We start from the raw sequence: 23,953 nt of genomic DNA, 5'->3' as shown, positions 1-23,953 counted from the left end.
TTCATTTTGTTTTCTGTTTACCGTTGTGACCGTTGTTAACAACGTTTTTACTTTATTCTTTGAAAAAAAAATCTCTGATTTCCTTCCAATGAGGTTTTCCAAATTTAATATTTCTTGTGATATAATTATTGTTATGAAAGGATTGCTATTATGGTAATGGAATTTGATGCAGAGAAAAATAATTTCTATAAAATGAGGGTCAGGAAGGGGATACTGGAAGCTGTTATACTATAGACTAGACATAAAAAATAATAAGTAAAACCGAAACTAAAAGTTTCAAAATTTGTACAATATTTATTTCTTTGACTGTGATAAATTGTGACAACGTTTTACAAAGTGCAAGATTTTTTTGCATAGATTAACCATTAATTCTACAAATTAAGTTAATAGTGAATTTTTTTCTAACTAAATTGAACCATGATAATAAGTTAATTACTGTGGCGAGGATTTTTCTGGCAATGCTGTGTCAATGAAGTAGTATCTTGAGAGAATTTTCTACGGATTGTGAACAATTTCACGCTTCCTACATTGTTTTCAGTATATCTTGCTATTCCATATGAACAAGATGAAAAAAAAAAATAGAAAATGACCAATTTTTTTTACTAGTAGCAAAAATCTATAATTTTCATTGAAAGTAATTGTCGTACTCTCATGAAAGAAGTGTTTCCTCAGTATTATATATAAAAAAATTTACGAAACTGAGCAGTTTTATAAAACATCTGAAATCATTTTTATTGACACTGCCATTGCGTTGAACTTTTATAATTAAGAGGGAAAGCGAAAGAGAGAGATGAAAGAAAAAACTTATTTCACGTTTTAAAACTTGCAATATTCGTATATTAATGCTACAGGAACGGTTTTGAGGCAAGATATCAATTCATCAGCACTGGAAGCATATTTTGAATGATTTGTGTCTCGCTGACTCAAAAATGTCAACGAGTTTGAAGATAACTTAATAAATTTAACAATTCATAGAATTCCGATCTCTGTTTCAGCGAGCAATTTTTTGATATTTAGTTTTTTTTCAACGAGTCAATATCGGCATCAGAAAAAATTGGAATTGAAAATGATAACGATTCGTCGATTGCTAGGAGATATCGAGCGATCTAATATCAGCCAAATCTAAGATTACAGAAAGGAAAACAATAATTTTTGTGGTTCTTTTTCTGCAGCGAGGAAACAGAGAAAAACATGCAGAAGAGTTTTTTCATTTCTCAATGCAGTGTCGTATCTGAAGCGTAATAAATAATTAATGTTTACAACTTCCTTGAACGAAGAAAACTACTTGGTTTTTTTCGTCCGTTTTTACAGGCGTTCAGACTGTAACTTCCGGAAATTGAGCACCATTGTCCTTTTAACTTATTTATTGAATATCCGATAATCCTTAATACGTAATTAATGCATTTCACGTTCAATCCTCACTGAGTTCGTCAATCGATAAATATATTTATATATTTACAGCTGTTTCGATGCAGCCTACTCATCGAAAGTTATTGAATAAACGTCTAGGTTGTATCTACAATTCGGATTCTACAACTGCACGCTCCAGCAGTGACTCAGGATGCACTTTTTCTGAAATGAGAAGAGTTATCGATGCTTGTAATTTCCAGTGCATTCGATCGATGAGGCGATGATTCCAAATTTCTTCATTACACATATATACAAAGCCCTTTACAAAATTAGATTTCTCCGACGATATGTTATTTTGCTATCAAAACGTTTTTTTGGAATTTCTTACTTTCTTTTGGACTAATTCGGCAAGCTCCGTTTCTCTCTCCTGTATCAAGATACCACAATGTTATGGCGTATCTAGTTTTATAAGCGGGTTGAACTTCGTGAGGATTTCTTCGATCTGACCAGAAAAATAACAATCGATCGAACAGAGGTTCAATGTTTGCGACCATGTCTCGACGCCAGCCTTCCGGAAAAATCCTCAACAAACCACCGTTTTTCTATGACACAAAAACATCGGTTGACGATAAAAATGTCCAAATCCAAGAATTCGATTGAAGGAAAACATTAGGAGAGTTTGAGCGGGGAATACTGAAACGAATTTCAAGCCCATTTGAAATGATTGAAACAATATAGTTTTGAGACGTACCTCAATGTCCCAATTTTTATTGAGGTAATAAATTGCCGTGATACATCGACCGTCGTGATTCGGATTGTCCACGTGCTTAACGAAGTGGGAACCATCGCCAGGATAACAAGCAACCATTGCCTGAAGAATAAACAATTAATTCCAGATAAATTATTTTTCTCTTGTTATTGATAAACTACACGCTACATGATGAGCAAAACTTATTTGTTTAAAAATTTTATGTCATATTGGGGCACATTCATGAGTAGATGAAAATTTATCAACAGTAAAATATTAAAAATTATTACAAAAATTTACAGAATTGTATTTTCGAATGCAAAAATGTGGCTATAGACTGTGGAAATTTTAAATAAATTGGTGCGGTATTTTTTTTATATTAATTCTTAAATTTAACTCGAAATGCTCTTACTGTAGGGGAGGATTTTCTTGTAGAGTTCAAACAGCCTGAAAACCCTTTTTGGATGTGTGTTTCAGTAAAAATTGAAAAAGTTGGCCCATTTTTTGGCATATTTTTTTAAGATAAATTCTTTCGAGAATAAGGAAAAATGAGCGGCGTCATTTTTGTTGTTTTCTCGAAGAATAAAACCTTCCATAGCACACTTTCGAAAACCTCTTTAAAAATCGTATTGAAAATATTGTTGCCTCGAAATTTTCAGTTCATGGGAAAGTTCAAGGACTTTCGTAAGTTGCACTCTGTGCCTAGAACCGATGCCGGAATTTCGACGTCGTGTACATCGTCACGTAGGACCGAAGACTTCATGTCTTTTTTTAGTCTTATGATTACAGATGCTTCAAGAAAATTTCCTACGAGATCAATTTTCCCAAAGAAAAATTCATAGAAATCTCACAGTGGGGAGTGAATCGATGGGTAATGTGGCGTACGTGCATTAAAACACGTGAAAAAATGTTTCTCTTTGCAAGCCTATTCTGTTACAACTATATGTTTAGATCTCGTTTTTTTTAAAGATATTCAAAAATAAAAAGTAAAAATATAAGAAAATTAATTCAGTATGCTGATTACAGATTACAGATATTTTTTCTGATCGATAATGATTTTGCTTCCAAACAAAATGAGAAAACTTTTTATAGGGCTATAAGCATTTTACAATTTTTTGATCGACTTGAAAAAGAAAAATGAGATATTTATTTTTTTGACCAATATAAATGATGATTGGGCTCAGCGCATCAAAATAGATAGAGATAGATGGGTCCGGTCCAAGGTCAGACCATTGTGTGCCAGTGTAAATGTACTTAAATTATTATATTTCTCAAAATTACCTCAGTTCTCCCGTGAATCATCAAATTTGCCATTTTCCCTTTATTCGGCATCCTTATAGCTCTAGCAATGATTTCATCGACTTTTGAAACAAGAGTACCAATATTTCTGCATCCTTTTTGTTTGCCATCGACCCATGTAGTCTGATCGCTCCTTATTCTTTTTAAGCTATTAGTGCCAGCTTTGTTAGACACCAATTGTCCATCTTTGAACATTCCAGCTCCATGAATATTTTGCACTTCTTTAAGAATGGCCATACCCAGCTCGGGACCAACAAAATCATCGAAAATACAAACACCGTATTCATTCATGTCTCTTATAAAACTGATGCATCTTTCATTGAGTTTGGATTCTCCAGTATTTCTAGAATTTGTGTGAACAAATTCATGCGAATAATCCTCCTCATCGCTGAGAGAAACTTCTGAATAATCCATTTCTCCTGGTTGATAATTTTGGTTCTTGTTCCCTTTTAATCTTCGAGGCTGCTTTCCTTCTATCTTTACAAAGCTTGTGACTGGATGTTTTTGATTTAGCTGTGGTGCTTTTGAAGATTCTTCTGTTTTTTGCTAGCAACTTTTTACAGTGGAAATCATTCCTCGAACAGCAATATGTCTCCACAATCACAGAGCATTTCTACTTTCAATGTTCTCGCTCTATTTTTCTAGTGATCATCTGAGAGATGAATGGAAAAATTTATGATTCTTTCAAGTATAGTTTGTTTTTATGGTAAAAAGCATGTATGATGTACTTCTATAAACCATATGCATGCTACCTGGCATGAAAAATGTACTTGAGAAAATAATATCTTGTTTATTTGTGCAATAACTTTGTTTTGCATACTCTTTTGAACTTATGTTAGAATGTTTTTTTTTAATCTATTATAGCAAATCATAAGAAATGGTATTTGTATAAGATACAATGAGTGTAAAAAGATGTAAATAAAAAGAGTATTTTTAGCCAGCTTTAAAAGAAAAGAAAAGCTGTCTTTATAAATTGAAGTTTGAAAATACTATCATCAAAAATGAAAGGATTTCAAAAAAATCAAATGAAACAAACATAGTGTGGAAAGCGCGTAATATTAAACTGACTGATACAAAACGTGGCAGCTTACGTGAAATTTTGCATTTTGCAGTAAACGTCAAAAAAATGGAAATTATGAAATTTCTGTAAAAGTTCGTTTTCTAAGCTGGTGGAAAGGTTTTAAAAAAATCAATCATTCGCACGTACCAGAAGTTTATCCTTCAATTGAAAATGGAAATCTTCAAAATTTTGGTACAATCGTCTCACCATTTTTATTACCAAGTCTGAAGAATTTCATTTCCATTTTTTTTGTGATCTATCAGACTAGTTTCTTTTTCGACACAGATGCCTCGAGTTTGAGAATTTTGTGGGTTAAAATCACAACTGGAGGAAATCGAAAAAGATCTTCACTGGTTTGCTACTCGGCGTTTGTTAGAAAAATATCAAATTGTCTCGTATTTTCACACACTTGAACAAATAAGATTTCAAACACCTCTTCTGCACACTTTAATATTTGTATTACTGCGTTTTGTTCGACTGACTAAACTGACTGTCGATGTTCAGGTTCAGGTTTAGCATTGACATGTTTTCTTCTCGTTTTTTTCTTTCTCTCTCTCTCATCTGACCTTTTTTTACATCCCGACTATATCTTGTCAAGTCGGTAACATAAAAACGCATTTTGCCCACTGATGATCACATATGTGAGAGAGTATGAAGCGAAAAAAGGCCGACTGTAAGCTTTTTTATTTATGTACACATCGTTTTCTTTATCTAAAAACCTCTTGATCTCTCATGATCCGTGATTGAAAAAAATGACAGTTGCATTACGACAGTATATCACGTGCAATTTATTGTAAAATAACCACCGTAGAGTAATTTTCAATCTCCGGGTAGTTGATTTTTTTTTTATGAACATTATTAGGTTATGTTGAAGTCTGTCTGTTGAACGTGCATCGCACACACGACAGGACAGAGGAGTGACAGCAAAACGAGAGATAGGAGATAGATAGCATATAGCAATAGTAAACTGTAACCGTAACATATCGTGAAACATTAGCACATATGGGGGAGATAAGAGCAGGGTCCTTTGAAAAATGTAAAGATAAATTGCACGATCGAGTAGTTCGACACGAGATAAATAGGCTTTTATGTCCATAGAGACCAACCAAGCTTTCATACAAAGAAACATTTAAAATGGCGCTGGATATCCATGTTAATTTCTCATAGGAACATAATTAAACTGTTTTGTTAGAACAAGTGTTGTGCACGAGGTGTCATCTGTACCACTGTACCGTCATAGAGATATAATATATGTGTTTTGTGTAATTCAGGCCATACGCCTACCGTATACCGACGAGACAAATTCGTTGAAAAGACACATTTTACATATTTTATTTTTATTCAATTCGCATCGACACAAGTGTCAGTTATCAAATGTGCCAGCCATTCACGACATGAGTATCTTGAAAAAACGGTTCGTACTGAGAACTATAAAAATGTGATTTCTTTTTGAAAATAAAAACCTCATAATGCAAGACGAAAACGAAGATTTTTTTTTTAAAGTTTTTTTGATTAGGTAGCTACAACATTTCTTTCGATATTAATTTGAATTTTTTCATATAATTACTGCTGCAGATTAATCGACTTTGAGGAAGTCTTGCATGAGGAGGAAATCGACATTGCGAACTTGAAAAGGATATGTTTCCATGGTAAAAGTTTTCTGAGTTTTTACTAATTATAAACTAAATTAGAAATTGAGTTACAATAACTGTTGTTGTAAGCGATTGATTAAAATAATTTGATGATTGTTGAGGTTTAAGGAGTTCAAAATCATTATGAAATTCGTGTATGTTCCCTTAAAATTTTTATAGAAAATTATTTAATAAATAATATTTTATTATAAACTTTATCAGGAAAAAATAAAAATTGTAAAACATACATGTTTTCCATCTTGTTTGAATTTGATAATCAATATTGTGCTATTCATAGAAAACAATGATAATATTGAATATTCCATCGATAACAAATTTCAAATTAAATCTTTATGAACAATGAAGACTTTATATTGAGTTTATTTTTTATAAGATGAAAGAGAAATGAATATTTTGAAATATTTTAATTGTACTTTTGTGAATTAATGATTTTCACCCCTAAATGCAAGCAATGAGAATTGATATTTATGTTCCAAGTGAAATGTATTGTTTTCAGGAATACCGGATGAAGGAGGACTGCGGTCTCTTTGTTGGAAATTATTGTTGAATTATTTACCCCTCACAAGGGTGAGCTGGTCTGAAACTTTGTCTCGCAAGCGTGAACTTTACAAACAATTCATAGGTAATGAAGATGGGGACGACTCAAACTTTTTTCATCCAAAATAACAGTTGTGTACATTTATTCATAGTTTTCTCTTCTTACATGACAGACGATTTAATTGTTATGCCCGGAGAATCCACAGAAGATGGGGAAAGAGTTGATGTTACTTTGCACGATCATCCATTAAATTCAAATCCTGGTAGCAAATGGCAGACTTTCTTCAAGGATAACGAAGTCTTATTACAAATAGACAAAGATGTTAGGTAAATACAAATGAAAGATCCATAAACTATTATAAATTTATTCAGACATTTTCAGTATTTTGGCTCAAATTCGAATTCCATAACAAAATTGAGTTTTCATATCATGTAAAATATTTCAAGTAGTCTAGATAAAGAAATTGTCTTTTCAATAACTGCTTGTCATTTTGAGTGTCCTATCAATCAATGATTAATGAAGCAAAAAAGCATCAAAATTTTGCTACTTATTAGATTTCATGATTAGATTCCATATTATTGTTAATTGATAATATGACAAATAATTGGTGTCAATCACGGGTCAAGTGTGAACGACCAACAGTAAAGTTGAACTTCAATGGTGTTCCATTCACTTATTTTTCACTATCATTCGTTTTCTGTCAAGTGATGATAAAGGCATGTATCTTTGAATTATTACAAGATATCCATTTCTGTCGAGTATTGCTCATTATCGCAGTGACCTCAGACGATAGGGTTAACACGATAGTAGTGATTATTGTTGTGGTTCCAAATTTGTTTGAAAATAATGTGCATTCAAATAAACAGGAGCTCTCATTGCACAATGAAAAATCTATATGTTCAATGAGACGAAGGGGATAAAATAAACAATTTTTGTATATTATTAAAATCGTCACACGTGGTTTCAAATTTTTTAATTACATTAAAAACAATAAAAAGTTGTGATCCCTTGTTAGATTATCCAGTCCAATTAAAAATTATACAATTCAGAATAAAATTCTACAGCCAAAGTCTTGTATGTTATTCAGTTACACGAATCATCAACAAATTCACATAACATTCATTGTAAATACAGTAAAAAGTCGTGATTGCTTCCGTCGATTGCAGCTTCCCAATTTTTTTCGTCAATTTTGCAAAATTACATTCTGATTTTTTCGTTTTTCCAGGAGACTCTGTCCGGACATATCATTTTTTCAACAAGGCACGGATTATCCTTGTCAGGCTGTGGTCGGTGCAAATGGCCCGAAGCGTTTACACTGTCGAGTTCAACATACGGTGCTCAGAAGTGCAAACGTTGAGCGAAAAGGCTTGGGTGTCACTAAGGTAAACAGTATATAATTTCATTCCACGTTGGAAAAAAATCATGGTGATGATTTGACTCAATTTTGCTTCTTTTTCAATGTAAATCACAATGGAGTACAGCAGGTATGGGTATCCCATAAATTCCTCACGACCCACAGGTCCATTTTTTTCTCGTTTGCTCATGACTTTGTAGTTTTTAAGGTAGTTGTCTCGCCGAACATTTCTACAAATTTTCTTCTTTATTTACAAAGGAACATACAACGGAATTTGTAGAAAAAATAATACGAGAATTTTAACCACTTTATTTCAAAGATACGTTAGCACGAAGTATGAGTTATTTGTATTAGGTAAAGAAACGTCATTACTCTGGTAACTCAGCGTTTTACCAGACATTTTCACCGAATGTTTACAGGTCGTTAGATATCTTCAAATATAATTACCACTAATATCGGATTATCCGAGCTTTTGAACACTAATCGGGAAGCAAAAATTGAGACATGATTGGCGAGATTGCTACCAACCCCAAATATGGAAATTCATATTTTTATTTTTATTCCAGATAGCTGTGTCAGTTAGAAAAGCAGCAGAAGATTATGCACCGTTGACCGAAGGGGGCGAGGCTCATTGGGAAGTACTTGAAAGAATTTTGTTCCTTTACGCTAAATTGAATCCTGGCCAAGGATACGTGCAAGGAATGAACGAAATCGTGGGTCCGATTTATCACGCGTTCGCCTGCGACCCTGATATTTCCTGGCGAAGTGAGTCCCCAAGCTTGTAATAATATCCAATTCAATTATGGTAATAACGAAAACAATGTTTTGTGTTCAGTTCGGAAGAATTCAAAATAACTAATTCGCTTGCATTTCCAGTTGAATAAATTGAAATTCAGCCGAAAAATTTAAAACATTGAAAAATTTCGAATTGAAACATAATCAAGACTTATCCAATTTTTTTTTTTTGATAATGGTGGAATATTTATACGAAAATATCTCATCATAGATGTTACATTAATTCTTTCGATTTTATCACGAATAATCTGAGATGTTCAGCATTAATGAATATGTTCTAGCCTAATCATTTGAATTGTTTCAATTGATAGGTATTAATTTTTTAATTTTTTATTGTAGAACACGCTGAAGCCGATACTTTTTTTTGCTTTACTAATCTCATGGCCGAGATACGGGACTTTTTTATAAAATCTCTCGACGAAGCAGAGTTCGGTATAAATGCAATGATGTGCAAGTTAACTCAACAAGTTAAGACGAACGATCATGAAGTTTGGATGCGTTTACAGCAGCAAGACTTGTGTCCGCAGTACTACAGTTTTAGGTATGAGAAATCAAAATATGTCGCTGAATTTTTCAATTTTTCTCAAAGAGTTATGAAATTTAAAAAACAACTTTGAAAAATAATTACGAAAATGTTTGTAGAACTGTAATAAAACGTAAATTACGTTTTTACCGACTGTTGAAAAATTTGACATTCGAACATGAGAATAATTGAAGGATTTATGAAAAAATCTATTCTTTTACAGGTGGCTGACTCTTTTACTTTCGCAAGAATTCCCGTTACCCGATGTCATGAGAATCTGGGATTCTCTTTTCGCGGATGAAAAGAGATTCAGTTTCCTCATTCACATATGTTGTGCAATGATTTTGTGAGTAATTATATCAATTTCGATGGTTGAAAAGAAGCAAAAATATGAACTGACTGAATGATTGATTAACAAAATGATGAAATTTTCAGATTGTTAAGAGATCAATTACTGGATAACGATTTTGCAAGCAATGTGAAACTTTTGCAAAATTTCCCATCGATGGACATACAAATTGTGTTGTCAAAGGCTGCGAATTTGGCTGGCAAATCTCTTAATAGCCCTTAATGTCGTGATTGAAAAAGTGGAAATATCAAATCGAAACTTCCCATTGTAATGCATGGTCGAAAGCGATTGGTTCTATTGAGAATGTTTTACACACTCGTATCCAAAATTAGATTTCTCGCAAGCTGCTGCATTTAGTGATTCGGCAGGAATTTTTATAAAATTCGGTTTCAATTTTCTTTTTCCAATTTGCTTATGAATTTTGCCCAGTTATCAGAGAAAACTTTCGTCAAAGTCTTGGAAATCTGATCGTGATACAAAATCTTTCTACAAAAACATATCGAAAAATGGTCGTTCGACAATCGATGAGTGACTCGTGAGCCTTATCGCATAAAATTTTTTGTTCATCTCGCAAATCTTGAAACTCTACCTTTTCTGTGATTGGCAACTACCCAAATAACGTAGAAGCAAAATGTTAATTTGCGAATAAAAGTGTAGAACAAGCTCAATGGTAAAAAGCGACGGAAAAAGAATGAAACGCGCGTAAGTTACAAACTTGAAAGTTTTGGAAACCTAAATCCTCGCAAATTCCTTTTTTTGTCGCTTTATTATAATCGCGAATAGCGACAAAAAACGTCCAGAGCACGGAGAAGCTCGTAACATAAACGCAATAAAATCCAAGATCTTCTCTATCGAATTTGTCGTAAATGACGATTTTTATATAAGATCATCGGTCGGACTGACATTTATAATAACTCGTACGTATACTCAAAATAGCTTTTAATAAGGATAAAAAAAATATATAAATATATCTACGAGGCTGATTGAGAAGAAACGAAAAAATGATTTTACAATGATCTTATTTTTCTAATGATCTTCGTTACTTCACTTACGTTTATAAATAAACTGTTATATATGTATACACGACTGTTAATGCACACTTAGCATACTGATCACAGGTTTATTTAACACTTTTACTTCCCTCGGCTCCTACTATTTTATCTTTTTCCTCAATCACGAAGTCACTGACAAAAATTCTCAAAATATGAATTTTTTATGGGTACTTTTATTTTCAATGATAAAACAAATTCTACTTCCTTTTGCAGTTATTATCATTTACAGAGCAGAAGCATTTTAATAGAACTTCACTGAATTTCTAAGACACAATGAAGGAAGTATTGCGTAATTGCGTACAAAATTTCAAAAGCATTCATCGTCGCATATTTGGGACAGCGGAAATGAAAAATGGCAGTTTTACACGAGCTCTCGTGGAGAGCGGTAGGAAGTTGCTCAATTTTTCGTTTCAACTCTGAAAGTGTTAACAAATTTTTTTTTTTATTTACAGAGCAGATGAAAAAAATTTTCAAAAAGCTACAAAAATGTCGACCCCTTCTGAAAAGTGTTTATTTCGGGAACTCTCAAGTCTGACAGACATTTGGTCGTTCGTTCGTGAAAGCTCGAATGTTTTCAGATTTCGGTAAAATAAAATAACGTTTATTATTGGTTTTCTTGGTTTCGTATTCGAAGAAAATTGAAGTTTGGAGGAATGAAATTCTTGTGTCCGTTCTAATATCTTCTGCGTAGTTAGTAGAAAAAAAAGAAAACGGTAATTTACGGTTTCATTGTTGTTAAAAAGTTTCATCGAAACGAGATCTACGTACAGTGAAATATGAGGGGACGAAAAATATCATCTGACACAATTCCGCATTTGGCGGCGTTCATTTATTTGCACACCGTTCTTTTCCCTTTCTGTTTATTTTATTTCAGCAATCGTCACGATCGGAGAGAGAGGGAGAGATTCGGTTGGTGCAACACTGAGGATATCGGTCGAAGCGTGGCGAAGCGAGAGTCATGACATGGGCAAGGCTGATGGTCCAGAAAAAAGAGCTTGTTCAGGATATTGTCGTCGTCGTGGTCGTCAGGGATTCTTTGCTACAGTTGAAACGAGGATGAGCAATGTGGAGAAAAGGAAGTAAAAATGAAGCAGAAGAGAGATTTGATAGAGAATGAAATAAGAGGAAGAACGAATAAGAAGAAGAGAGAGAAGTGAGCCGGGATAAAGTGTGACAGCGAATGGGAGACGAGAAAAAGAAAAAGAAACAGAGAAGGATAGAAAAAAACGAAGAGGGAATCGAGGATGAAATTCAGTGGAGAAAGAACAAGTAAAAGTGAGAAAAAAGAAATAGAAAGCTCGGGAAAAGTGGGCAGAGGACAGAGGAAGGGGCAGATGAGGGGAACCCGAGGAAGAAAAAAGTGGATAAGAGCCAAGAGTTAGGAAAAAAGCGTGGGCAAGTATTGAAAAAAAGTAAGAAGGAACATAAGATCGAGTGAAATAAAGGAGGCGGGCACAAGAGGTACAAAGATGCATGTTTCCAAGGGGAATATAAAGAGGCAGTCCGACGAATTCGCTCGCGCCCTTTCGGGTTCCTCGGCCCCTTATACACATTACGTATTTTTATATTAAAGTGATTTTTTGCTGGCTGCCGTTGATATCCAAAAAGCGTGATCTTCGTGGGTGGACGTTTATGGCGGTTGATTGCTTGATTTACGATCTCAAGAGGTCTCCCAGGTGCCCTGAGGACTCGCCCTTAGATGCCCGAGGGGCCGCAGCCACTGCAACAAGCGACTCGACGTTTTTTTCTTCAATTCTTCTTCATTTTTTAAATTTTATTCCCTTTGCAAATAGGAGATTTTAGCAGCGAAGCCTGGTGGCTATCAAAGACTGATTGAAGACGCAAGAGTCCTCGGTCCTTCGGTTCTGCCCTTTTCGAGACAAAAAATCGCCGCTGCATCGTACTTTTCCAAGAGGAACGATGAAACGAGACAAAAACTCCCTTCTCGAGCATACCACAAAGTCGTTAAATTCGAAAAACCTTCAGACCTCTGGAGAAGTGTTTATTATTATTAACTTTTATTGTTTATAGTCTACCCTTCCGAATACACTGACGCAAAATCAACCTTTGAAGCTCCGCCGGCCCTTCGATTCTTTTATGTACGACATTTTGATTTCCTCTTTTCCAACCACTAATCAGAGTGACATGGAGCCTTGGAATTTTACGATCTTCCTGTCTTTTATACGAGAGAAACGTTTTTGAGAGCTTCCGACCTTCCAGTTCGTTAAGTCAACGATTTTTATCTTCTGATACGGAATTCTCATCGAAAGAGCCTCTCGAATCTCGACTTTGTACAAGTTTCATACAATTTTGCCCAACTGTTTCGTTACATGCTTATTTGACCCCACCCTTACTAAGTTTTATTGCAAACGTCTCTGTAAATAGCAGCTGTTTTCGGAACTTTTCGGGCCTCGTTTCAACTATGTTCAACAGTCATTCTTGCATTGTAGAAAAAATTTACTCAAACTTGCCAGATTTTTCAATATTCATTGGAAACAAATGGAACGAAAATTCGTTACTATTTTTTTAAGGAAAAACCTTTCCATTCTCTTGCCCCACAAATAATAAATATTACAGTAATTTGAAAAAAAATCTTCAAGTTTTGTGGACTGTGATTGAAAAGCGAATTTGAAATTCCTGTTGGATCTGAATCTCAATAATGGAGTAGAAATTAATTATGAAAAATTGTTGAGAAGGCTTATAAATAAAGTTTGAGAACTTGGTACATACGATAATGGAACAGTGTGTTATAACTTCTCAGTGTCTACGGTACTTTATCAGACTGGTAACAAACTACACGGAGACTCTTTGTGAATTCCGGTAAAATTACGAATGCATATCGCATTGCGCTTCGAACTGACGAAATGAAATTCCTCCAGTAGGCCACTCCGCCTCCGCATTTAATGTGCAAAAGGGATAAATTCAATTCTAACTCGGAGCCCTCATATATACCCGCGTGAAAATTCATTTTGGGATTCGAGAAACGTGGCGAAATTTATATTTCTCCAAAAGGCTTTCTCACGATTTTACAACTTGCTTCGATCATCAGAGAATATTTTCAAAGACATTCTAAAGTATTATTTAAAACAGCATTTTTTTCATTCAAAATTTCATCAAATTGATATCATTTTATTGAGTTTTTACCTCGATCGAAGTCGTTGGCTTAGTTTCCAGCATGAAACATTTCTGTGAACCGTTCCAAAACTCCTGTTCAGAGACTGTTTTAAAAATTCCTTTTGTCCAAAGATAAATAACGAGAAGAGAAATTTTATTTCGGCATCTTAGTTTCTATTTATTTTCTTGAATGTTGCACAAAGTTTTTTTTTTTCAAGATGAATTTCCAAAAGGAAGACGATACGTTATTTGTGATTCAAAAAAGCAACTGAACTTTTTACCCGTTTTCATGATCAAAGAAACAATTAAAATTTATTCTAGCATTTATTAAAATAATATGTAACTTATTTTTTGAGATTGATCAATTTTTAATATAATGATAGCGGTTTAAATACTTTCGTAGTAAAATCGTCAAGCGAATTGTGACAATAGCCATTTTCTATTGATATGCGTATGCATATCTATATTTTAAACCAGTTGGCTCATGGTTTTGTCAAACCTTCCACCGTTTATGCCATTATTACTCGTCAATCTCAAATAAGTGTTTTTATTTTTCCACTTCCAAGTGATTTTCACCGATAACAAGGCTTTCTCAAGACATCATCGATATCTAAAAACATTCAATTTACTTATTCTCGTTTTTGGCTCTTTAAAGTTGGGAGGATCTTATTTCATTAAATCCAAATCGTCGTAGAGGAAGCGTGCTTATGTAAAACCCTTAAAAAAATGTGATTTTCGTTAATTGTTTTCTCCCGGGGATAGATGCCCGGTGTATATTTCTAGCATATTTCCAAATTCCAAATCTTCAAGTTGGTATTTTCGATTTCCATTCGCGTAATCTGCTTCCTCAAAGAATTTAATTTTTAATTTTTTATTAAAAAATGAAAAAGAAGCAATGAAATATCTTGAAGTTTGATTTTTTTTACTTCGTTTCGCCATAATTTTGACAAGGATAAAGTAAGGTATGACATAGATCGGGGTTACGCGCGATCGGTACATTAGCTCGGATGACCTTTGAGCTCTCGGACATAAAGAACGTGACATCCGTTACTCATAGGCTGGGAGTACAGATGCAATATACAGGATATGTATCGTAAGAAGTTGACGAATGTGCTAAGATCACGATGGGGAATCGAGAGGTGACTGGCACATTTTCTTCGTACAATATATACACGCATGTGTGCTCGCTTCTTTCGATTTATCACTGCGGTGGTCCAAAGGTGGCACGCTCTTGAGCGTGACGTTGGACGCCTCTATTTCGATTGATCGATGCTGCCGAGATTTGTTGTTATTTCTCCAACGAAAATACTCCATCGGTTTGGCATTAACGAAACATTTAAAAATTCTCGTTAATTTTTTTATTACGATTGCGAAATGAATTACGTTTTCTCTATTTTTTATCCCCTCTCGAGTCATTCTCTTGAAGCTTTGTATTTCGTTTATTTCCCGTTTCTCAAAGATCTTGTTAATTCAACGAAATTCGGGAAATAATTGACGTGCGATCAATCGTTTGGGAATAAAAAGCTTGAAAAATAGTTTGCGAGTGACTAGAAATCTGTGGATATTTGTTAGGACGATAGAAATTCCATAAACGTCTAATCCATTTGTTTTTATTTTTCAATCAAAGCGTGTGTATTTCTGAATTTATTTTTGAATGTATTATTAGCGGTGACTTGTAATTACTTTGGATATATAGCCCTGGAATCGCGTTCCTTTAATTATTCGGTTACAAAACCCTCCATTTGAGGGTGAATTTTGTGAGAATAATTATAAAATTATATTTCTGCGAGGTCTGATTCGTCCGTGTTGATTTTTTCGTTTGAAAGGGCCTGAAAATGACGATGCCGGTATGAAATAATCGCGAAGGGGAATGAATTCAGGTTTTCAACGAAATTATTGCTAAAGAGCGTTCGCAGGTGGCACTCAATTAGTGCCATTTTTTCATAGCATCAGAAACAAAGAAAATTTACAATCATCGTAATTCCGAACAAAGAAACGTACCTGCGAGGATACGATTTTGATATAAAAAGGAATGAGAAAGACGGTAATGGCAGAGTGGCATTTCCCGGTGGTCCATCTTGCCGTGAGAGTTCCTTTGCGGTGTCGCATCAAAGATCGTAATCATTTATTTGTACCTGTCAATGGTACCTGGAGGTTTTTGTACCCAAAGGCTTCTCCGGGTCCGTCATTGTATGAGCGAGCATTTTATAACACGCGTACAACGTGTGTGATTCACGTTGGTACAACATTGGATTACGCGATCGTTTATGGTTGGGCATCTGTAACGAATTTTCACTGAAATAACGTCGTCAATCTTGGACCGAGTCCTCGGATTCCTCTACCTTTAAAAAGTATAACGATCCATTTTCAAATCACAAATCGATTGAGAGAAAGAAGAATTGATTATTTCCCGATGCGAGTGTGCCTGCGCAACGAGTCGAATGCAGCCAGGACCAAAAGAGGAAGTCGTTTGCTGGGTACCTGTGAACAGGACTTTTTATGCGAGCAGGCGATAGCTCGAGATATCGTTTCATGTACGCAGGATCGCTTATGGGTGTCGTTACGAATCTCCGCGAAACGAATTCGCTGAGCCAGCGGATCCTGAAGCTCTTTGCGATACGCGATTGCGAACAGTTCCCTGCGGAAAGTACTGAGACTCGTGCACACGTACGCATACAATAACGTCCAAAAGTTCGAAAGTGCTCGATAACCTTTTATTTTACACTCAACGATACTGCGATCGATCCACGCGTCGTTGTAAACAAAATTGCAGATAAAAACGTTCGAATGCTCATTGGAGCAACTGAAAAGTATGAGAATGCAACTGATGGCATCGGTTGTCCGAACCAATTCATTTGGCTTCGGTCCTTCGCTCGATCCCCGGCAAAAAAATGACGATTTAGTTAACCGAATCGTATGACCGATTAAACCGATAAAAGTCGTCGGATTCACCAGATTTTTGTGCTCAACCAATGACATCTGGTGCAATCGGCAGTTTTTACTCAGTCCGAAACTCCACGATAAAATAAATAAAAGTCACAGATTTCGATACTTTCAACCAGTGGTGTATCCGGACGTCTTATGTAAAGTTGCAGCGTACAGTACTCGCGTCATACAATAGTATAATACAAATGCAGTTTCAGCTATGAAAGACCATATACGTAAGGACACTGGATGGATTATAATACGGGGAATGTACGATGCGAGTATACGAGGTGGGTATAGATCATGCGTGCGAGCACTCGTAATAAAGTGTAATGTAATCTCCAGGCTTGTAGTACGAGCAGAACGTAACAAGTGATGGGGAGATTGAAGCAGAGAAATACAGGAAAAACAAGATGGAAAGGGATGACAATAGGGAGATGGGAATCGCAGGCGAGTAAGAGAGAGAGAGAGAGAGAGAGAGAGAGAGAGAGAGAGAGAGAGAAGATGAGAAAAAGATAAAGAAAAGAGAAGAGAACGAGAAGAAAGAAAGTTGTAGAAATCGTCGATGAGACACGTCCATTAAAGGCTGCAAACGTCCTCCTTCGGATCGTTTCCTCATCGATTAATCGTGCGGCAGATCTTGTCGAATTTTTCAACGCACACTTGCATTTCCACGAGTCGCGATCGCTCGAAACCGCACAGGAGTCGTCGAGAAAAACAACGAAGGAAACAAGCAGCCGCGCAGTGAAGGTACGAAGAATATTTCGAGAAAGCCTCGGAGTATGGACCAGCAGCAGGAGCCAACGAATGAAAAGCTCTTAGTCATCCTCGCCGGTGCTCCGACTCTCTGGAGTTAGGCCCTCTCGACTCTCAGCGTCCAACATGCAACTCCGTCGCATAATTCAGGACGAGAAGATTCATCCCCGCGCTCAACGATTATTCTCTATGCTCGTCCGTTGCCCCAGCGAGATATTAATCTTCCACGCACTTTCCACGATCCTCGACGCACAACATTACATTCGTTTCTATCGCACGCCGCGCGGTTCGAATGTTCTATACACTTTGAGATAGCATTCTCGCGGGTCTCCACGGGCCACACGCGACTCACCGTATCTAATGATCGCCGCACTCGAGACTCCCGAGTATCTCGAGAATCCGAGAACCTCGCGGTAAATCCATAGGAATCGATTGTGATGAAGAATTTCGGGTGCAGGTGCGCGGAATTTCGTTGGATCTCGTCGCTCAATAGAGAAACTTGGAACTCGTTAACACGGTTATAAAGTATTTCGTGATCGAAGATCACGCAAGAGTGACGATTGAGCAGAAGAACCGATGAAGGAGCGGCTTTTATACTTAATTGTGGGGCGAATCGTCCGTTTGCGAAACCCCCGGCGCCATATTGAATAAACAAAATCATTAAAAACGAATAATCTTGTAGCAAGTTAAAGTACGGTGTTTATTTTTTTCTAAAGTTTCTAAAATCTTCACGACAGCTTTGTGCTGTGCCCTCGACACTGCGCGTAAAAAAACCAAACATTCAACGAGTTCGTTTTTCGGTAAATCGCGATAGTAGACCCGGTCTCGAACGTTTCCGATCAGGTGGCACGTTATCGATCAAGGAATTACGATTAACGAAAAGTTTCAATTTATATATGCGTAAAATTGTCCAATCTTCAAGTTCAACCACTGTTTAATTGTGTAATAATTGAAAATTGATCAAATTCGCGAGTGATCATATTTAGGGTCAAGCTTCCCCCGACACTTTCCATTGAACGAACACAGGGATTTCTCTCTTCTTTTTATCCAATAAATCACTGATGAATAATTCAAAATATTAATATCTTTCCATTGTCATTTTGATATTAATATCCAAAATTGAAATCGACCTTTCTTTTAACACGAAATTTGTGCATAATATCGATGAATTTTTCAAGTGAAGTGCCCGACCAAACTATTGGTCGATATTTCGAGCAGATCCGTCCTTTAAGGAGGGTGGCTAGGGACGATACAATGTTGCCATGCTAAACCATGTAAAATACATTAAAAATTTCAAAATGATAAGAATTTAATAAAATTTGGTGAACATATTCTTTAGAGTTAAATTTGAAAATACAAATTTTTTAAGATTTTTCTTCTGTACAGTTATCGATTAATTGATCACTAAAGTTCATGTGTATAAGCATAGCGTTTTATAGGTATACATTCCGGGCATAAGAAATCTGCTTTAATGCGTAATTACTCGATAACTAAGCAGAAGAAAATTTTGAAAAAAATTGTGTCTTCGCACTTGATGTTGAAGAACATTATCACCAAATTTAATTAATTTCTTATCAATTTGACGAACGTAGCCACCCTCCTTAAAGGTTAATGTTAACCCTAGAACGCATGACTGGGGTGTGAGCACACCCCACGCGAACTTCAAACTACGCTCCCGTCCTAACAAGCGACATTATCGACTGATTATCGACGGATTTTTTTATATATAAATTCAATTGAAATTAGTTTTATCGTACAACATTCTTTTCGTTATAAAAAAACGAAGAAAATGGTGTAGGATAAAGTCAGTTTAGCATCGTAGGACCGGATTTATAAGCAGAAAAAGAGTGGGGTGCGTTCAAACCCCGGTCATGAGGTTGAGGGTATGAAAAAAGGCACATGAGGTGTAGGGTTAATTACTCTTTATCAATGGAAATAAATAAACAAAACTAGTAGGCATCAGTGAAAGCTGCGATGTTGAATATGAGTATTCGTTAAATTGTAGACAGTGTTCTTTCAATGAGTCAACCGTTCGGTCTTTGGGATTTCGGGTATGACGTTTCTTTTTGCTAATTTCCGGAAAATTCATCGACAGAAGGGAAAAAAATCGTATGCAATGTTGAATTCGTCTTTGAACAATAAATGCGTTTTTTTGTGTGTCCTTAAACACGATGACCTCGAAGTTTTTCGCGGTCGGAAGGGTCAAAGGAGTTTTCTAAATAGCATTTTTCCCCTAGAATTGCAACAAAAAGTAAGCCACGTATTCGGAGCTTTCGAGCGAATATACGTTGAAAAAAGTATCGAAAAATGAAAGAATAAAAATGAAAAATTCATGGAAGCAATTGAGCGAAGGTCGCGAGTACGAACGAACGACATATGCACCCGAATCCCACACGTTAAATTCGGGAGTTTCCTCTCTATCTCTTTTTCGAATAATACTCTAGTTCGCTTGTGGACTCAGGCAGCAGGACCCAAAGGATTCATATAAATCTCGTTAGGTGTATTAGAGAGCCTTCGAAAGGCACACATTGCTGGAGAGAAATTAGTGCGCTGCAAAACTTTGATCCACATTCGACAAACAAAAGGGCTGCACTAACAAAAATTCAACAGCGTTGATGACCGTCATTGCGTCCTTCTGCTCGTCAGGGATCAATGCGTACATAAACCAGAGATCGAGGCAATATGGAACACGGGGGCAGAACGGGACACGTGGAAAAGGGCTTTTGGCCTAGCGATCGATGCTCCAGCTGATCCAAACGTTGACCGGAGCAAGTATTTGCTTCGTTAAGTCCGCTGCGGACTCGGGGGATCGGCAAAATCATCCGGCGAGCCGGTTCTGGAGTAGTAACAATTTGAATACCTCCGACGATGAGGTATAGCCCCGAACGAGTGTGAATTTTAGATCGAAGGATTCTGATGGAGTAAAGGCCCGCCAAAATCGCACGTTGCTCCGCACTTACATTCGTTAATTATCATAGTTTTTTTCTGGCAGCTGTCTGAATTACGATAATCGAAGCATTCGAGCGATACGAGACTCGAGTAAAATGGTCTGATTGAATTAAAACGTTTCGTCGCGCTACCGAACCATTTGCTGTCCTCCCAAATTGGTGCTCCATTTTGCCCCGGTCCGCTCCCTATACAGAACCTTCGTTTTCACTGACATCTGTGAGTATTTGCTCGCTCTGGCTATTACATCGCTGGTGGAGTTTCGTAGCATTGGCAAAAGTTCTAATTCGCAGGGTCCACACACTCCCTCGTAAATTTACTCTCGTACACGCGCACAGAGCCAGCACACGAGCAGTCCACGTAGCGTGGAGAAATGAATAACTATGCTTGTTGAATATCAAGCATTCGTTTCTACGTTTTCTACGATCCGAGAGCGTAAGCGCGGGGGCTCGTGAATTTACATTTTTACGGGATTACACGGGTCCGTACGAAGATCAGGGTTGTAAAGGCTACGAGTGTGCATAGCAAAAACGTATACCCCATTGTTAAGCTCTCGTACGTTGCAGTTTTACGCTTGGGGATTAACGCCGATAGTTACAACTGTAATAATAGACGGGGGGAGCAGAGACCTCGTGCGGAGATGAATCTCAATTCCGAGGGTTGCGCAGCTTTTTTTCCTTCTCCAACCCAATTTCCTGTTTTTTACATTTTCGTTCCATTCTCCCAAGAAACTTCGCAATTTTCGCTCCTAATATTATCGCATCAAGTTATTTATATAAAACTACGAATTTCCAGCCAGCTCCATATAGACTCCCGAAGTAAATCAGGCGATTTCTATTCCAACGGATTATTTGGTCTAGCAATACCGATAGCGTATGAATTTCTGATCTCCAAGGAGTATATTAGGCCCAGTATATCTGCCGGATATCTGTTTACACGAAAATCCTCCGGGGGATCGTCGGGGGGTATTAGCCAGTTCGTCAGATATCGTATAAGCCACCCTAAACTTTCATCCCCTTTCAACACCAGGAACGTGTAACCGTCCATGTATGTCGGAGCCGATTCACTCGTCTATATTTACTTGTAGTACATGCGGGGCACATGTCGTGACATACGAGCATCGTTTCTTCGTACTTAACGCCTCGAATGTGCAGGATAATTGATACGCCCAGCAGGCTCACGAGGTGTTTGAACTCAGGAGATCAAGCCCAATACACCGCCGATCAAAAGCTGGGAGTCGTCGTTACTGCACGAGTAAGTGACGTCGTTCATCGCGCAGAGTGAGCCCAAAACGTGTGCTGCAGGATGTTTATTCTTGGGAAAAAGTTTGTCCCGCGAATCGAGTGAAGACGTTTTTTTCAACGTGATTAAAGAATTTTTAAACTGATGATGAAGAGGTCTCGATCTTTCCAACGGAAGTCACCAGCCGATGAATTGTTTCTATTTTTGCAATCGAATTGTTCTGGTTTCATTGCTATTTATTGAATCACAGTTGGTGTTGTTGACAGTAGAAAATTCGAATTGTGGAGTTTGGTTATTGGCCACGAACTCAAGTGATTGTTCAACCAAAAAAATCATTTTCGTATCATTATTTGTAAATGATGCTGGGTCTTTTTAAAATTCTTAGGATAATTGGAGTGATTTGAAACTTTTGAACGGTAGTGTATCATCGATAAAAATGATTCGTGATTCATTCTGTTTTGTCCATCGGATATAGATGGACGAAAATGTATTGCTCGATTTTTTAAATGCTTGTACAGATACGCGTGTGTACGTGTATGATTTATCGATTTGTACAGTCGGAGAGCGTAAATGAAGTTTCGTTAATCAACAAGACGGATTCGAAGATCAAAGAGCAGTTGAGCCAGCATCATCGAACTCGTAAATTGCATGCAAATTGAGGCAAAGAATAAAAACGAAGAATTTTTACTGCTTTCATCCCGTTCTCCCCCATTTTTAATCTCGTTTGGTTTTCCCATTCTTTACCGTGGCTTCTCACTCGTCCACGTTCCGCAGGGCACAATAATCTTCTTCTTTACCGTCAAACGGAGACGTTTCATTTCCAAATGAGAGGCGCGCACCATTCGGAAGAAAAAGTTAAAGGGCCTCGTCCCTGAAAGACCGTGAGCTCTTTATAATACCTTCGAACCCCTTCGCACTTTTTCCCCCTGGGGATGGACGAGACTCGTCGCGAATTCGCGCTCGATTGGCCTTTTACCAACGTCGCCATTTTTTTTCAGTTTCCAGTTCGAGTCAAATGTCGTAGGTCAATTGCACAATGCGACTATTGTCTTTTTTTATTCTTCAAGAAACGAGAAGAATATCAAGTCACGAGTCCATGATTGCTACTTAACTTTTCCAGTTGCACCATTTTTTTTCTTACGTTTTTTATTTTTTTATTTTACATTTTTTATTCTTATTTTAACTCTGATCCTACTCGAAGCGTCTGAAACTTTTTTCAAAGGGTTCTCGAAAGCCAAATCCTCACTGAACATGGTTCGAAACTCTCTGTACATTTGATACACTGTATTATTCTACAAGAGATGTAAACCTCTTGGTACATATTTTTTGTCTTTGACAAGCCATCCGGAAAAGCCGTCTACGAGGTTTCCATTTGCGGATTATGGGCGAACGAGAGACTGCATCTCTGGTGGCGTTCTTATTGTCCATGGGGTCAGGGAGTGGAAGCGAGAATAAAAAGCAGGAGAAATGGCGAACCGCACGAAGAGACTCGGCCACCAGAGCTCCGTCGCATTCGATTTCGTGTACTCCGATTATTTAAATACTTCAAGTACACATACATTAAATGGTAACGGCACACGGATCTTATCAAGACTTTAGAAAATTGCTAAGAAGCCTTCGGACTTCTCATTCGCATGAATAATCATTCGAATATTTGAATGGTGGATTTTCTTCCAATAAAATTTAAAATTTTATAAAAATAAATTCTTTTATTAAAATAATATATTGTAAATTGTTTGATTATTCAAGTTATAAATCAATCGAGTCGTTGATCGATGATTCAACTTCGTTCCAATCACTGCGTGTTTACAAGATGTTATAAAATAAAGAAACTTGTTGCGTGATAAATGGTTCATTCTTGAGTACTAATATTGTTACTAATTAATATATTGATGAATATAGATATGAAAGAGAATAAAAGGAACAAACGAAGTAAAGACGTTTGTTCACTCGAAGGAAAGTTTTTCTCCAACGAACGGTGAAAGGTAAAGTTTATGTATAATAGAAATATTCAATCAGTTTACCTAATATCAATATTTTGTGTTTTAATTACGTCTTCACCCTTAAAATTGTACTTGAGTTGCCAAAGGACAAGAAGATTTCTTAACGTGACGAGATTTACATCTGTGTAACCAAGCGAACGAATGATTGAGATCTTCACTCGAATTACACAGCTAATCGAGATTTCGTCAGGTAATTTACTAAAATTTAACGTTTTTTTTATCAATTTACACTTTTATTGGGATAATC

The 23,953-nt window shown here is 36.5% G+C and overlaps 2 protein-coding genes across 3 annotated transcripts; one reads left to right on the top strand and one right to left on the bottom strand.

Annotated features, from left to right (window-relative positions):
- Nucleotides 1-274: 274 nt before the first annotated feature.
- Nucleotides 275-5,006, bottom strand: LOC122412223 (egl nine homolog 1-like). Its single transcript, XM_043421634.1, has 5 exons — nucleotides 4,605-5,006; nucleotides 3,380-4,049; nucleotides 2,102-2,221; nucleotides 1,739-1,952; nucleotides 275-1,572 (listed from the first exon to the last, which is right to left on the bottom strand). Exons 2-5 carry the CDS (start codon nucleotides 3,809-3,811, stop codon nucleotides 1,517-1,519), a joined length of 822 nt encoding a protein of 273 aa, XP_043277569.1. The 5' UTR covers nucleotides 3,812-4,049; nucleotides 4,605-5,006; the 3' UTR covers nucleotides 275-1,516.
- A 225-nt stretch (nucleotides 5,007-5,231) lies between these two features.
- Nucleotides 5,232-10,780, top strand: LOC122412222 (TBC1 domain family member 13). Of its 2 annotated transcripts, none has more exons than XM_043421632.1 (9): nucleotides 5,232-5,871; nucleotides 6,033-6,106; nucleotides 6,606-6,731; nucleotides 6,820-6,973; nucleotides 7,873-8,029; nucleotides 8,565-8,766; nucleotides 9,136-9,337; nucleotides 9,543-9,665; nucleotides 9,755-10,780. In XM_043421632.1, the coding sequence occupies exons 1-9, from the start codon at nucleotides 5,852-5,854 to the stop codon at nucleotides 9,888-9,890; spliced, it is 1,194 nt and encodes a 397-aa protein (XP_043277567.1). In that variant the 5' UTR covers nucleotides 5,232-5,851; the 3' UTR covers nucleotides 9,891-10,780. The 2 variants fall into 2 exon arrangements, with proteins under 2 accessions (XP_043277567.1, XP_043277568.1); XM_043421633.1 differs by having other exon boundaries at nucleotides 5,234-5,871; nucleotides 8,568-8,766.
- Nucleotides 10,781-23,953: the final 13,173 nt, after the last annotated feature.

Source organism: Venturia canescens, chromosome 6 (genome assembly GCF_019457755.1).
Source record: "Venturia canescens isolate UGA chromosome 6, ASM1945775v1, whole genome shotgun sequence".
NCBI classification, from domain to species: Eukaryota; Metazoa; Arthropoda; class Insecta; order Hymenoptera; family Ichneumonidae; genus Venturia; species Venturia canescens.
This window is presented reverse-complemented; position numbering and strand designations above follow the sequence as displayed.